Below are 17418 nucleotides of genomic sequence, written 5' to 3' on the forward strand. Positions count from 1 at the left end.
ACTGTGTGTGTGTGTTTATGTTAAAAAGAGAGTATTGATTTTTGCAAAAAACTTGTGATCAATTGACACCTGGCAGCCATGTCAAACATTGCACCTTGTGAGTTGTGGGGTTAAATAGTCAAAATCTAACTAAATATTGTTCGTCTTAAAATATAAAATAATAAATTAACTTAACACTTGGACCCTACGTGATAAATAATTGGTGTCCTATTTTCTTTCCATTGTCCCATTTTTTCCCAATTGGCTGGTACATCTACGAGATAATAGACAAGTGCCAACCTGCCACTGCTGGATAGATAGGGCTAACCCATCGGTGGCCCCCTAAACTTGGCACGAAGTTTCACTTAGGCACCTCAAGTGGGCGATATTCATTTTAAACACCTCATGTAGGGTCTCACTGTGTCATTTTGACACTTTTTATATTTTCAAAACCGCATTTTAAGTGCGTACATCCAGACGCCTCTTATGTGGAAAAATAAACGAATTGATATGTGACACGTGGAAATTTTAATTTATTTTTAAAAATCTCAATTTTACTTTCTTTTTTTCTTTCTTCCAGATCTCAAACCCCATTCCCCCACCTCTTTTCTTCTTCTTCTTCTTGCGCCTGCTTCCCCTTCATCTGTTCTTCTCCATCAAAAAGGCAATAACATAGGTTAGTTTACAAAGTAAAATACGTTTTGGAGAATAAGGGAAATCATACCAAATCGAAAAGTTTTTATATGACATTTAAAAGAAAATGATTCTTGTGCTACTACGATTGGGATTTACAATGAAGGATATGTAAAATATATTTCTTTTTTTTCATTGGAGGTTGTTCTTTATTTCTTTTTATTCCTTGAATCAATTTAATTTTCAATTGGAGAAAGTAAGAATGTAAATCAGTTTTTCCATTTGAAAGAAGTTGATTTCTTTTTTGTTCCCTTGAAATCGATTTTGTTTTGAATATGAATCAAGATGCAAATTCGATTTTCAAAGAAGATGGAAGAATCAAAGAGTTTAAAAAAGTTGTGTGGTGATGGAGGATGGTAGAAGGTGGGGAAGATGGAAGGGAGAAAGCAATGAAGAAGAAGGAGAAGAAAATATTTACAAAAAAATTCAAAATATTTACGAAAAAAGTCTCTGACGCGCTCAAAATTCGTGTAGCACACGTACTGTGCTTAGTCAGCAAAAAGTGTCAAAATGACACAGCGAGACCCTACATGAGGTGTCTAAAATGAACGTCGCCCACTTGAGGTGCCTAAGTGAAACTTCGTGCCAAATTTAGGGGGCCACCGATGGGTTAGCCCGGATAGATAAAAGAGAGAACAGTAATTTACTGCTTTCCTGGTACCCTTTGTTTTTTTTCTCGTTAGAGTTCGACTATTCTAAATTCACGTCCCCATTTAGGAGGTAACACCCTTTATCATAGATTTTTTCATACCACAGCAAAAATTTGAAACTTCTAATTAAGGAAAAAGTAGTTTCATCCATGGGTCACACTTCACACTTTGAGGGGCGGTGCATTCACTTCTTACTCATTTTATGACATTATCTGTCAAGGTCCCAACTATGTGATACCTCAAACGTAAATGTGTTCCCATAATTGTCTAATTAAGAGTGGAATCTCACGTGATAATTTCATGAAAGTTGCCCACTTTTAATAAATATCTTTAAAGACGTGTAGGACTAAACTGAGGATGGGAAACAAGCCAAGCTAACATTTTCCTCCAAAATTTGAAGGCATATAAATGCATGCTCATCAATTCACCAACCCCTAAAATTAAAGAAATCACAGCTAGTTCTTGCCCCCTCTCTGTTTTTTGTCCCCTCATAATACAATACACCTCTTCTCATTGCCCCCTACCAACAGCCTATAACACATACATTCACTAAATCCATCACAAGAAAATCAAATCCTTTTAGTAATTACGCTAAGAAAATCATGAAAACTCTACTTCTTCCTCTTTTTCTCCTCCATCTAATTTCATCAATTATAACCACATCTTCTTCTGTTAGTGACATTGTCCGCTCATCTTGCGTGCACGCCAGCTATCCGACAATTTGCATCAGAACACTCTCTTCCTACTCTGGCTCTGCTATTAACACCCCACAGGATTTAGCTCAAGCCGCGGTGAAAATCACCCTTTCTCGAGCACACAAAGCGTCTGGGTTCCTGTCTCAGGTGAAAGTGGGAAGCAAAAGAGAGAAGGGGGCATTGAGTGATTGTATCGAACAGATGGGAGACTCGATGGAGGAGCTGAGCAAGAGTTTGTCAGAACTCAAACATCTACGCAGGGGAAATGCATTCAAGTGGCAAATGAGCAATTTGGAGACGTGGGTCAGTGCTGCTTTGACAAATGAAGATACATGTCTTGATGGATTCAAGGAAATTGATGGCAAAATCAGGTCTGATGTGAAACGAAAGATTACTAATGTTGCTAGAGTTACTAGTAATGCACTTTACCTCATCAATCGACTTGATGATTCTCGAAACAAAATTCCTCATCCTTGATCATTAATTCGGCTAATTAACATTACCAGGAGAAACAATCGCCCTTCCACAAATGCTTCTTCTTTTTCTGTGTTAACTATGTACTATTTTATAAGTTAAACCAGTGTTATTAATGGTGCAATCCTAAGGTAAGAATTGTCTAAATTCCAGTTTGGCCTTGTTCTTATTTGATTTTACCAGACAAACTTATCTCATTCTTGCCCATACCTCCAATAATACTGTTTGTTTGACATTTTTAGCTACGAGTTGATGGGGTGCCAAGTATAAATTATAATAGTTTCAGGGATAAAATGCAAAATTATTTTATTTTGACTTGATTGGAAGTATTAGGCGGTATTAAGATAAGTGTGAAATAACTTATTTCGAAATAATTAATCTTGAAATAACTTGTTCCTATTAAACGAATTGGATTTCGTCCCAATTTACGACATGTTCTAAGATGGGATGGGCAGGTGGATTTAGTTGATGAGGAAAATTAGGGGCCATTTATGGATATAGCACAGATACGGTGTCGGTGTAAATAATTTAAATGTTTATACTATTATACCAGAAAATTAGACGAAGAAGTTAGAAAAGAGAGCCTTAAATTCGTCAAATAATACAGGAGTACCTACTTCCTTTCTCTTAATTTACGTGCACTTTTTAGATCTTGTTTGGCCGAAGACCCAAGTTCTCAAATATTCTTAGCAATTCATATTTGGGTCAAGTTTTTGGTGAAATTTCACCATTTGTTTGGCCTCAAATTTTTTCAAATAAATTTGACTATTTTAAAAAATATGATTTATATCCATAAGTTTTAAAAATTATTAAAAATATTCAAAAATTTATATTATCATTTTATAATGAATATGTTTCGTTAAAAAATAACCTTATAATATAATTAATGACAATCAACAATAACAACATAACAATATAGGCAAGACAATACATTAATCACATATTCAAACTTGTCACTGATTCAGTTATAATTATAACTCATTAAACACAAATTGTTCATTTCTCTCAATTTATCACTAAAATTTGAAGTTAAATTAGACTAAATCAATATTATATTCTAAAAATTACATATTCTAAAATTATATAAAAATTACTATAAAATTGCATGTTTCTTGTGTTAAAACGATTAAAAACACTATTTTATAATGTTGATCAAAACTTATCAAATTTAAATATCAAAAAATAAAAAGTGTAATATAAATTTATACAAATAGAGTATAACTCTGTCTTGTCCAAAATAATTGATGTTTTAGATTTAGGCACACCAATTAAAGGAATTCACTTACCCGTAAAAAATAATAGGAGTATTGATATATAGGTGAAAGAATGTACCATATAAGGTTGGTGCGAGTAATGATAAAGTGACTATATAGTACTCCATATTTTATGATTGTCAATTGTGAAATAAATGTTAAAGTTGTTGGCAGCTAATAAATATATTTTTCAATTAGCGTTATTGTGGTCAGTCTCGGTCACTCAATATAGCGATAAAAAAATATATTTTTAATCAAACATTAAAGTAGTAGTAATAAATTTGGTTGATAAATAAATTTGATAAAAAAATAACGAATTTGGTGAATATAAATGATAAAGTAAGAGTTGATTTAAAGTAATTATAAATTTTATGTTGGTGAGAATAATAAATTTTAAAAGGTAATGATATGATTATAAATTTTATTTACATATGAAATAAATGGTTAATAGATATAAATGTGGAGTTGTTATACTAAAATATAAATTTGTGGATCAATTTTTATATTTCAAAAATCTCAAATCATGATTTTTGGAGAATATGAGATTTTATCTCATCAGAGGCGAACCCAAGATTTGAAGATAGGGGGCACTACTAAGAGTGACTCAAGGGTAAGGCTAGGAATGACACAAGGGTAACGTTAACATTTTTTGGAGAAGTCATCATAGCATTTTTTGGAGCATGTTTTAAAATAACATTATTCATATCCGGAAGCATTTTTCCAAGCCAATCCAAAAAACCTAAAAAAAGACCTTTATTTTTTGAAGACTCACTTTCATCATGACCTCGAAAAAACAATCCAAATTCCAAGAGGAATAAAACCACTTTAGTAGAAGCCTCTAAACGGATTCGATGCTCACTTCTTGTTTTCTTAGATTGCTTGTTAAAAGCAACTTGAATGGATTGAGATTGATTCTCAAAATCTAGCATCTTGTTGAAACACCTATTGTGGACTCTATTTTACTTCACCAACATGTAAATTGAATCGTTCCAAACTATGATTTCAAGTCTTAAAACCAGTTTTCGTGAAAAAATCACATTCATTTCTCTTTACATAGTCTATCCATCTCAAATCACAAGAAATAACAACAAATTCTTACAAAAAAAAAAACGCTTAAAAAGAAGAACTTACCAATTTATGCAAAGATAATAGGAGTTGGACTTAAATTATGTAGTGAAGAATACTTGTAAGTTGTAGATTTTCTAGCAGTCTTATATTTTGTTTAGAATTGTGTGTGGTAGATTTTCTAGCAATCTTATATTTTGTATAGAATGGTGCTAGCGTTTTATTTGTTTTTAGTTAAGAAAGGGGGTGGGGTCAGATGAGGTGACAAAAACGAGTTTTAATAAAAGCAATTTTTAAAAAGGTTTAACTCTAAAGAAAAAAGTTGATTTTAAAGTTAAAAAAACGTTAACTTCCACGGGGATCGATCTCGCGCGGCCGCACTGCGAGTGGGCGACTTCGACCAATTCACCTAGGCGACTTCTAGTTATAAGGATGCACAATTAAATATATAATCGTTTGATCAACTATATATATATATATATATATATATGATTTTTTTTAAAAGTTATCAGGTGCATGTGGGTCCGCCCTTGCATCTCATGAGATGAAATCAACGTAAAATCATATATCCAAACGTTAATCTCATCTCACGATTTTTACATCGTGATATAATATTGCATGACCAAACACTTACTTAATGTCCTGACATGTGAACTAGGTTGGAGTTGTTTCATTTACCACAAAAAATAAAGACACCAGACTATACAAAAATATCATATTGTTAGGGGTCGTTTGGTAGCGTGTATTAGGAAAAATAATGCATACATTAGGTGTGTGTATTAGTAATACCTTGTTTGGTACACTTTTTTATGTCAAGTATAACTAATGCAAGCATTAGCTATACACTATATTATGTATTAAGTTGTGTATTACTAACACCAAGAAATTCTAGGTATTAGTAATACATAGCATTTTAACACTTGCATTAGATTATATGATTACAAAAGTACCCTTAAAGCCTTTTAAAAAACATTTTCCATAGTACTTGTTTTAGAAACCTTTCATCTTCTCTGTACTTTGTCAATGGAAATTCAAGAGTAGGTTTATTATTCTTCCTTTTCCTCAATCAAACATTGTTTGCTCATCTTCACAAGGTTAATACTCTTATCTTTCATTAAAATCTATATTTTTCAACCTCTCTTTCACAATTTAAGTATAATTCTTTCTCTATCAAAATCAACGATTTAGAGTTTGCCAACCATTTTGGAATGCAATCAAAGTGTTTTGTTAATTTTAATTTAGCAAATAGTTGTGAAAAAGTCAGTCGTCCAAAGTTAATAGATTTGATGATGAAATTTAGGTTTAGCTTGTTTTTTTAATATGCTTTGAGCTCATCTATTTCACTCTTTATATGGTCAAAAAATTGGAATTTATGCACATAGATACTTATTTAAAAGCTTTATATGTATTCATTCTTATTTTTATGGCAAATATAGGTGTTATTATGGATCTTCAACCATTATCGGGTATTGAATATATTATTCTTGTGGAGATATTATTTCAGCAAGTTCTTGTTTTCCTTATTTGTCTTTTCATGGCTAGTCATGGTCATTCTATAAGAAGCCGATGTCGAAACAGACGTGAGGTTAGGTATCGTATGAGTGTTCAAGTTTCGAAAATCATTTCTCACTTACACTATATCATAAATGATAATGATAGTGTATGTATCGATAAGTTGAGAATGGATAGAAATGTCTTTCACACTTGAGTTCTCTTAACTAAGGATATTGGAGGTCTGACTAATAGTAAAAGTATGTCAAGCAACGGAAAATTAGCAATGTTTTTAAATATCTTGGCTCGTCATGAGAAAAATAGATCCATCAAGGTTGATTATATTAGATCGGGATGGAGAGTAAGTCAGGCTTTCAATGAATGCTTCAATGTTATTCTCCATTGCTACTTGTTAATCCTAAACCGGTACTTGAGGATGCGATTGAAGATCGATGTAAATGGTTTGAGGTAGGTGAAATTGTCGTTTAGCATATTTTAACTTATATACAAAATATGCAGTTTTAACAGTTTTAGAAAAATATTATATATTTTGAGATAACACTATAATTTATCTTAAAGGGTTGTTTAGGTGCACTAGACGGTACTTACATTCCCATTAGAGTTCCAAACCAACACAAACCAAGATATAGAACAAGAAAATGAGAGATAGCAACTAATGTTTTGGGAGTTTGTGATAGAAATCTCAATTTTACTTACGTGTTACCTGGATGGGAAGGTTCAGCTGCCGATGATTGTGTATTACGAGATGCTATAGTATGAAGGAATGGTTTGAAAATTCATGAGGTAGGCCTTTTATATGCTTTCAAGTTACATCATAGAAAGAAATGCACTAATAACTAAATTATATGTTTATATTATAGGTAAATATTATTTGTGTGGCGGAGGATATACGAATGGAAAAGGATTTCTTTCACCTTATCGAGGTTATAAATATTGGTTAAAGGATTGGCATAACGATAATCCATCGCCTCGATGTAAAAAAGAGCTTTCAACATGAGGCATGTTATAGCTCGTAATGTAATTGAAAGGGCATTTGGTTTGTTGAAAGGACGTTGGGAAATTTTTAGAAGTTCTTCATGGTACTCGGTTAAGGTTCATAACATGATCATTAGTGTTTGTTGCTTGATTCATAATTTCATTCGTAGAGATGGAAGTGGATCCCTTAGACATTGATATAGAAGAACAAATGGAGTATCAACATGAGAATATTGATGTTGTTGAATCGTCGGAGGAGTGGACCACTTGGAGGGATGAGTTGGCTCAATCAATGTGGAATGCAAGATTTAACAATTGACATATTGCTACATTTTGAACTATGTTGCTACTTGTTAGCTATAGAACCTTTATGGACTTCATTTGCTCTTTAGAACTGGCCTAGTATAAATTGTTTAACTGCCAGAAACTTCTATTTTTTTGTGACCTTAATTGCACACCTTTATGTACTCTTCACATCTCTTTTGTTGTATGCTTTAGTTTATGGTGAATCTTATGATATTTGGTTCTTCCTGATTTTTCTGATAATCTGTCGAATAAAAGTTCTTACAGGCGAAATGAATAGTCAAACATCATCAAATAAGAAATCAAAAAAATGAAGCAACACAACACCTTCAACACGAAGGACATGGATTCCAGAAAAAGAACAAACTCTTTTAGACGGGCTTAAAGAGTTGTGTGCTAATGATTGGAGAGGTGATAATGGAGCCTTTAGACCAGGGCACTTGATGGAGTTAGAGCGTTATATACACAAATATCATCCTATAAGTGGATTGAAAGGTGAACCACACAACAAAAATAAAATAGAGATATTGGAAAAGATGCTATGGAAGTATAACTTTGTTGAAGACTCGAAGTGTTTGGATTTCAATATAGTGATGGAACTATAATAGTTGACGATCCAAAACATTGGATTGACTTTATAAAGGTAATTTAATATATTTTTTGTTACTCCCTCTGTCCCAATTTATATGACTCACTTTCCTTTTTTAGTCAGTCCCAAAAAGAATGACACATTTCTATTTTAAGTAACAATTTGCCTATAAAATGTCTTTTTTACCCTTAATGAAATGATTTACAACCACACAAATTTCTATCATTCATTTTGGACCACAAGTTTTAAAAGTCTTTCCATTTTTCTTAAAGTTTGTGCCAAATCAAAGTACATCACATAAAATGGGACGGAGGGAGTATTTCATATGGTACTTTCCTTATTAGTTACTTTAATTATTCATAGTTGGTGTGCATTTAAACTAGTGATCAAGTAAATTGTTATCATCACATATACAGTAGCATCTAGCCTCACTTTAGATCCTTTTACAATTAATTAATATCTTATTGTTCTATTTTATTTTTTAATTTTCTAGATTGATCCACAAGCCAAGAAAATGAATACTAAGAAATGGCCACTGTTTGAGGATTGGGAAGAAATCTTTGGTAAGGATAGAGCAACATGAGAGTTCGATGAAGGGCCGCTAGATGCTATTGAAGAAATTCAAAAGAGTCAAGCTCCACAACATTCTAATGTCATGAGTTTGGGATTTCCTATTGATGTTGATCTTGATGATGATGATGATGATGATGAAGAAGAAAATGCTTACCATAGCTTTAAAGTTGGTACTGAAGAAGCTGAAAATGCCACTGGACAAGGTGGATTTGCTACAACTGAAGATTTAACCGAATCTAGTTCATTTACTGGAGCTGAAAATGTCACTGGACCTAGCGTATTTAATGAAGGAGAAAATGTTGCTGGTTCTAAAAATGAACATGCTGGATCCCGAAAAAGTCATAAACAAGGTGAGTATTCTAAAATGTCATCTTCTAATGTTAACGAGAAAGAGAAAAGCAAGAAAAGGAAAAAAATAATAGAGGATGATAGTGAGACATTTCTTAAGGGTAGGATGAAAGTTATGAAAAACTTTACTGAAAGTCAAGACAAAAGAATTGGTTCCTTGATTGAAAAATGGGGGATCGTGATCGATCTGATGTTCGTGGTCAAGTTTATTCTATCCTTGAATTCCATGTATTTGAGTTGTACACCACAGAGCAACGTATAAAAGCTGCAATGATTCTCTGTATAGATGACAAAAAAGATGGAATTATTTTTACGTATGGGTGAACATGATCGCCAGACAATGATGTGGATGGTTGTCCATGATAAACTTTGAAGTACGGTGAACTTATGATATAAGTGGCTACACTAGTTTAGTAATTTTTGCTTGAAACCACTTCAAAGTGTGACAACAGTGGCATTTTTTGACACCTTCCATTATTAATGTGCGCATGAGCATGTTAAATCTTTTTGTGTAACTAAGTTTTATCAAAATATCTCAACTATTGTGTCAATGCTAAGTGCAGATGTAATTATATAGTTGTCATTACAGCTCTTCAAATTATCGTGTAGCCATTTAATTTTGAGATTCTGAAATGCAATTATATAGATGCTATGACAGGTCTTTAATCTGTCTTGTATTTCTCTGTCTGGTCTCTGTTTTTCATTGTTAATTTCTCTATAAGTTGATGAATGTGTGTGATGGAAGAGGTGAAGAAGTTCGCTTCTATTTGTTCACAATTTAATTGGAAATTATGTTCCCGGGGAGGAAAATGTGTACATGGCCAAGCTAGTTGAGCCAAAATTGAGGCTGAGCTTAGCAAGATATGTGATCGAATTTTGAGCCTTCTTGAGTCCCATTACCTACTATGTTTGAACAATGCATCAGCTGGCCATTGGGGATTGCTCGTTTATAAATAAAAAAGTTAGTTAACACTCGTTTAATTGGTGTAACAGGAAGTGTAGGTAAAACCACTACAAAGACTATATAGGGTAGCATTAGCTTTGGAGAGTGTCAGAACGGTTTATTATAATCCAGGGAACTAGAATAATGAGATTGAGGTTGTGTTATCGCTTATTGGGATGTCGAGGGATGTTGCGTTTGGGGTTTTGGAGATGGAGAAATCTTGAAGCTGTCCTAGATGTGTAAACCAGATGTAAGGGTAATTTTGAATGTGAATGCTGCACATTTGGAGAACTTTACGAACTTGGAGGAGGTTTCTATGGCAAAAAGATAAATTTTAAGAGAAGCAATGTCAGGGGATGTGTGTGTATTGAATGGTGATGATCCCCTTGTCATGAGCCTCCCAATTCCAGTTGGAGTTAAGAAGGTGACTGCTATTTAATTTTTTTAAATTATTCTATTATTGATGTAAATTGTATATATTTGTGTGTTCCTTATCTGGAAAGGCTTTTACAAGCAGGTCTTCATCTTTTGTCTCTTTGGTGTGACTTAGATGTTATTAATTAGATGTAAAGTGCGACTTTTCATATCTAATAGAGAAGAGATTTTTGTAATTCTTACATCTGTTGTTAGCGCTACACTCTTGACGCTATTCTTGAACAAAATGAACTTTACTTTCTTAAAACAGATATGTTATGTAATTTCAATGTGAAAGGTCAGTACTACCACCGTTTAAAGAACTTGGGTTGACGAAATATTCTTAGAAATTGTCTCATCAAGGAAATGTCTTTCTTCATTTAGGCTATTTTAGTCTAAGACACAAATAACTTGCGTTATTCATTAACAACAATTGATCACTGTTATTTACAGTTCTATTTATTTGACATGTTGGTAAATATTCAGGGTTAAATTCATAATCTCCAGTCCTGGCTTGTATTTGGCCGTTAATGCATGTGCAGTTGCTACTGTCGCTAGTGCTCTTGGCGTTCCTCTTGCTCTAGCTGGAAAGTCCTTACCCAGATTTATACCTGTTCACTGGAGATCAGAGCTTGAAGTAACTGAGAATGGGATTACGATAATAAATGATGTTCACAATGCAAGTCCAGCTAGTACTTAAGCTGCAATTGACTTGTTAAGAAACATTGACTGCAAAGGTAAACGAGTTGCTATACTGGGGGACATGCTTGAACTTTGTCTAACAGAGTTCAAGTTCCACGAGTTGATGGTTCATAGCTATTGTGATGCTCACTTTGACGTAGTTGCACTTGTTGGAACAAAGTTTGTAAGTGCAATTGGGGCCTCGGAGTATAGACTTTGGGCCAGAGATAAAACTGTTGTGCACTACTAATGCTCACCAGATGGCTTCTAAAATTATCAATGATCTAAATAGTGGTGATGTCATCCTTGTCAAAGGCAGTCGTAAAATAGGAATGGAGGTAATTGTCGATGCAATTAAGTCTATCAACTTTGGTGTCCTACTTTGTCATGCAGTAATGAGCAAATGTGACTAATAGAAGATTCTGCAATGTGATCGTGCTAGAAAAAAAATAGTATGCTGGTTCAACTTTGTTCGAGTTCTTTTTCAAGACCTCCGCATAGCTCAGGGCCAGCAACTGGCGATTATGCTGGCGTAAGAATAGATCATTAGCCATCTGTTGTAGCCATACGAGTTGGCTTTCAGGTGACAAGCTCTTTGTAGTGCTTAAGCTGCTCGGTAGAAGCCCTTGCTAAAGATGCTTTCTTCAGTTCAGTATCATGACGAAAAAATATAAGGGTTGGAAAATTTACAGTTAATATATATGGATGATCTAAAACAGATGAAGAATTTTGACCCCATTGATGAAATTTATTTTGGGAATCTACTAATAATGGAGCTGGCAAATTCCAAATTGAGTAGTCCTCGTACTCTTGTGGTGTTGTTACATTTTGATTATTCGGAAGAAATTCATCAAACGCCTCATTATCGTAATAATCCCAAGGAACACGTTAATTTGAGCATGTGAAGTATTGCTTCAAAGTATGTTGCTGGTAAACTTTAGTTTGGGAAATATGGTGGCAAAAATGTGAAGAAGTTTGACATCTTTTTTAAAAAAAATCTTATTTCAATATAGTAATAACTATTTAATTTTATATTTGATAATAAAAAAAGAAGAAGTATAGGAGTAAATTGTTATAAAATATTATAGTGTAGATGTCCACTACACCAAGAAGTTACTCTCAGCCATTATCTCTATTACTTTCCTCCATTATGATTATAACCTCCATAACCTCCATCTTTATAACAATTATTCTTGTAACATTTCACTTCCATAACCTCCCCCATTATATTCATGTTTATGACTAACCTTTTGTATGTCTCTATGTTACACTATAAATAGAGGTATAATGGTTCATATTGTATACACTTGAATATTTGGAAGAATAAGAAAAGCTCTCATCTCTTGTCTTCCTATTTGTAGTATCATCTTATATATTTCTTATCTTATTTTGCTTTAGTTTTACAAAACGTTATCAGCACGAATGTTCTACCATTGCAAGATTGAAGTAAAGTAAATAAAATAAGGTAAAATAATTGTGTTTATTTTTCTCTCGGAAACAAGGTAAATTATTGTGGAATCTATTTTATATTTTACGTGTGAACAAGGTGAATGATTAATATTATTGTTACTGTGCATTTCTTTTTCCACCTATGACTATATATACTTTCTTTTGTATGTGAAACTTATTTTATATTTTATCTATGATTATGTTCACTGTTTTGGTTATTGCATGAGCTTTTAATTTATTTTATTTTGTTTGTGAAATATTTTGGATTCACATGGAAATTGAAAAAAGAGTGGTGTTAGTGAGCAGTTTAATTTTAGTGTAATTGAAATTATTATTTTCTTAGTGTGCAATTGGTTCTTTGATTTATTACGGTAATTCACTAGCTTAATTATTGTGCACCAAACATAATATAATATAATGTTATATGTAACTCTCTGTTTTGACAAGTTTAAGATATTAGTGCATACTTTGTTGAGAATATTTTTATTGTGTTTCTTTTGTTATATAATTATTTGTGCATGTTAATCACAAAATGACAATATTTTTTTAAGGCTCAGTGGCGAGTCTTATTATATTTGGCTTATTATGTCATTGATTGAGGGTAAGACGAAGGATTCAAGTCCTATCGCACCAAGAGGGTAATACATCGGGTGAGAGTCCTGGTGCATCATGATAATAAAATGTTAGGTTGGGTCCCAACAAATAATGACCTAAAAAGTCTTCTTATGGTAAGACGTTGGGTTCAAGTCCCAACGTTAGATAATGACGATGTAATGATGGTTGAGCAAATTGATATGTTCTTGATAAAAGTCATGAAATTTGTCCAATTGATTTGCTCCATTCTCTTATGTGAATGTGGTAGCAGGACATAATGTGTCTGAAAATAACAAGTGGTTAAATGTATGGATATGAGTGTGGTAAAATGTTAATGGTCAATTGTTGTAATTAAAAGGAAGAACATTATGGGTTCTTAAAATGGTCCTTCAAATGTGAAGATAATTTTTGGCCATCAAAGTGGTATGAAAGGTTATTGGGCACATTGTTGTTGGTGCAATCCAATTTGAAAAGTTTTGAAAATCCTCCATCAAAATAAAGGAATACAAAGTGGTTGTACATTTAGTACATTTGACCTTTTAAAGTAATGTTGAGGTGGGTCACATAAATTTGATAAAGTCAAAGCATGACAATGAGTTTCTAATAAAAATTTATGGAGCATGTACAAATGGTTATGGTCAATTTCTTAAAGAAAATGTGACTTGTGTTCTTATGGATAAGAACATGTTCATGTATTATTGGATAAATGTCGCATCTCACCTCTACGGAGGTTTGAGAAAGACATAATTTGACATAAATGGTCATTTAGTCATGTACTTTAAGTACTACACAAATATTGTGGTATGTTAAATTATATACTATTGAAGGACAAAAGAAAGAAATAATTCTTTCCTATAAAGGTTGTGGCCATGACCAAAATAAATATTGTTGTGTGGCAATACAGATTTGTCATTGGTTGTCAAGAAATAAGTCTTGCATGTGATAATTTTAACCATGACAATAATAATAATTTTCTCCTTGAAGGAGATGGTCACCATAAGAATGGCGTTGTGAAATTTGTGGTAGTACACAAAATTGAGAGTTCTGAAAGGATTAATTTGTTACTATCCGGAGGAATGAAATTGTTCATAATATTGGGGTTGTAGTAAGTCTCAAAGTAAATTTTTTAAGTTTCGGAAAGAATTAGAAAAGAAAAAAATATTATATTGAGACTATAAATTATGGGAAGATTTAATATCTTCAAATTACTACAACCAAAGTATAAGATTACCCATTTTTTCCCGTTGTTTGTTGTATACAAATATGGGCATGATGATGGAATCACATGACAAAAGTAAACTAGAAGTTTACTAGAATAAATATCTGTTGGCATAATCGGTTTGCCATTCTAATTCAAATGTGATGCAAAAGAAATTGAGAATTCATATGACTATATGTTTGAAGAAATAAAAGATTCTTCAAGAATTCTCTTGTGTTGTTTGTTCTCATGATAAAATGATCATTGTACCAGCTAAGGTTGGGATTATATCCCCTAAATTATTTGGAACATATAAAAAGGTGAATATGGTCCCGTTCACCTGCCATGTGGACCGCTAACTATTATAATTTAATAGATGCATTTATAGTATGGTCACATGTGCATTTGTATCAACTTACAATTTGGTTTTTGTAAGGTTGTTTGCTCAAATTGTTAAATTAAGAGCGCATGTCCAAACTATAAAATTATGTTGATAATACTAGTTGGTTTAGCAGAAATTGTTTGCCTCCAATTATAGCTAGACCATTGATTATGAGAACAAATCTCTCAAATAAAATTTGGTATGAGATGAGTTTATTTAATGTGTATGCATCAAGGTTCTCCCATCACAATTGGTTCAGGGTCAGGAACCAATTAATTTCCATCTAAATATTTGATTTGTGCACATATGATTTATTGATCCACCACACACAAAGATGGATCCCCAAATGAGGTTGAGGGTAAATGTTAGATTTTCTAACATTAGGGGGAGATATGTTTAACAGTTGAAAATTATGTGTGGGGTGAATTATCTAGATACTCGTTAAAAAAGTAAACTTGAAGTTCAAGAGATAATTGTCAGGTGTATTTTCTTACTCTATGTTACACTTCAGTTGCAAATGCTCCAATGAGAAATCCTTTAAGGACAAAATATATGGTACGTCTGAAGCGTGAGAGACTAATCAATTCCAAATGTAAAATTTCTTGAGGAAGGAGAGGAGCAAATGATCAAGATGGCCATGATAATGAGGCAATTGCTTTAAAGAATCCTTGAGGAAGGAGATGCGCAAATTATCAAAATGGTCATGATAATGAGGTAAGTGCTTTGAAAGAGCACTATGACGTAACACTTTATAAAACCTTGGCAAAGGTTCAGGTACTTGAAAATGATGAAAAATGAAGAGATCTCGATAAGTTATGTCGTATTGGAATCGATATCAAAATGGCCGTCGACGGTATCTTTGATATGAAGTATCACTCAATGCTATAAATGATTACAAAGATCTTAATTTGAATTTGTCATATAATGTGGACAGATAAATGATTGGCCACATAAAATGCACTATTCAAGTATATTTTGTTTCACTTAGAAAAGTGATGTTTTTGAACTTATAGTTCATAGATCAAAATATATGTCAGTGGGGTACAAATGAATCATTGTACTAAAGTATAACCGTAAGATATAACGTACGATTTGTGCCTCGGGGCATAAAGGGTTTTCGCAGAAGTCCTGACATTATTAAATGGAGATATATTCTTCAGTGGTGGATGCAATGAGACTTGTTTCAGTCTGACAATAGATGAAATACTTGAATATGCATAATGAATGATTATTATGTCTAACTAGACGATGAAGGTTATATGAAAATCCTTGAAGGATTTAAAAGGTCTTAAAGCAATTCCATTGAGTATCCAATGGTTTTGAGACTGCTTAACACAGAGAAAGAATCTTTTTGATCTCATGAAAATGATTTTAAAATGTCATATATTAGTGCAATTGGTGCACTTACAGATTGTTGGTTATGCAAATGCTAGAAGATTATTTGATGTACATAACGAAAGTTATGTGAAAATATTATCATAGTATCATTCAAGTTATGACAAGAAACTAACAAACCAAGTGACTCAACACATAGAAGATGTGTGATTTTCTTTCAGAAGAAAAGGCGAGCTTCGATAAAATTGAAATGATCAATCCCAGAGTCAGAAATGATTTGATTATGTAGATGCAGAATATTTATTTGATCTGCATAAAGCTCAATTGCAAATGGACTAATATTTACATATGGAGACACAACAATATCTTGGAAATTCAAAGAATCACATTAGTAACCACTTCTCAAATCATGCAGAAACAATATTGATCTATGAATTAAGTTAGGAGTGTGTTTGGTTGGAATCATGATCTATCATATTCAGAAAATATGTGATTTTCTTTTGAAAAGGATATTTCATCTACCATATACAAAAATGATAAATAGCTCAATTAAGGGGAGGCTACAATCAAAGCAGATCAGACAAAGTATATTTCACCAAAAGTCTTTTTCACACATGATCTTCAACAAAATGGTGAGATAGACATTCCAAGATCCATTCAAGTGATACTCTTGTAACCTTATTCACTAAAGATTGCTAATATCAATATTTGAGAAGTTGTGATACAAGATTGGAATGCATTGCTTCCGAGATATCAAGTAAAGTTTTTATCAGGGGGAGAAAAATACGCGTTGTACTCTTTTCCTTAACCATGATTTTATCCCAATTGAGTTTTCCTGGTAAGGTTTATAACGAGGCAACATTCAAAGCGTATTAAAAGATATGTCTACTCTTTTTCCTTCACTAGAATTTTTTCCCACAGGGTTTTTCTTAGTAAGGTTTTAACGAGGCATATTATCTATGGACATCCAAGGGGGAGTGTTATAAAATATTATAGTGTGGATGTCCACTACACCAAAAAGTTACTCTCACCCATTATCTCTATTACTTTCCTCCATTATTACTATAACCTCCATAACCTCCACCTTTATAACCATTATTCTTGTAACCTTTCACTTCCATAACCTCCACCATTATATTCATGTTTATGACTAACCTTTTGTATGCCTCTATGTTACACTATAAATAGAGGCATAATGGTTCATATTGTATACACTTGAATATTTGGAAGAATAAGAAAAGCTCTTATCTCTTGTCTTCCTATTTCTAGTATCATCTTCTATATTTCTTGTCTTATTTTGCTTTAGTTTTACA

The 17418-nt window shown here is 32.7% G+C and overlaps 1 protein-coding gene and 1 non-coding gene across 2 annotated transcripts; one reads left to right on the top strand and one right to left on the bottom strand.

Annotated features, from left to right (window-relative positions):
• The first annotated feature begins 1656 nt into the window (after positions 1-1656).
• Positions 1657-2688, top strand: LOC102590014 (21 kDa protein). Its single transcript, XM_006353715.2, has one exon. It carries the CDS (start codon positions 1925-1927, stop codon positions 2492-2494), a length of 570 nt encoding a protein of 189 aa, XP_006353777.1. The 5' UTR covers positions 1657-1924; the 3' UTR covers positions 2495-2688.
• A 2659-nt stretch (positions 2689-5347) lies between these two features.
• MIR1886H (microRNA MIR1886h) lies at positions 5348-5399 on the bottom strand. Its single transcript, NR_127171.1, has one exon. It is a non-coding gene; the product is annotated as a microRNA MIR1886h (primary transcript).
• Positions 5400-17418: the final 12019 nt, after the last annotated feature.

Source organism: Solanum tuberosum, unplaced genomic scaffold (assembly GCF_000226075.1).
Source record: "Solanum tuberosum cultivar DM 1-3 516 R44 unplaced genomic scaffold, SolTub_3.0 scf00157, whole genome shotgun sequence".
NCBI lineage: Eukaryota > Viridiplantae > Streptophyta > Magnoliopsida > Solanales > Solanaceae > Solanum > Solanum tuberosum.

Bases quoted from the DNA above. Each gene is read 5' to 3' on its own strand.
- LOC102590014 (XM_006353715.2), top strand. From the start codon at position 1,925: ATGAAAACTCTACTTCTTCCTCTTTTTCTCCTCCATCTAATTTCATCA.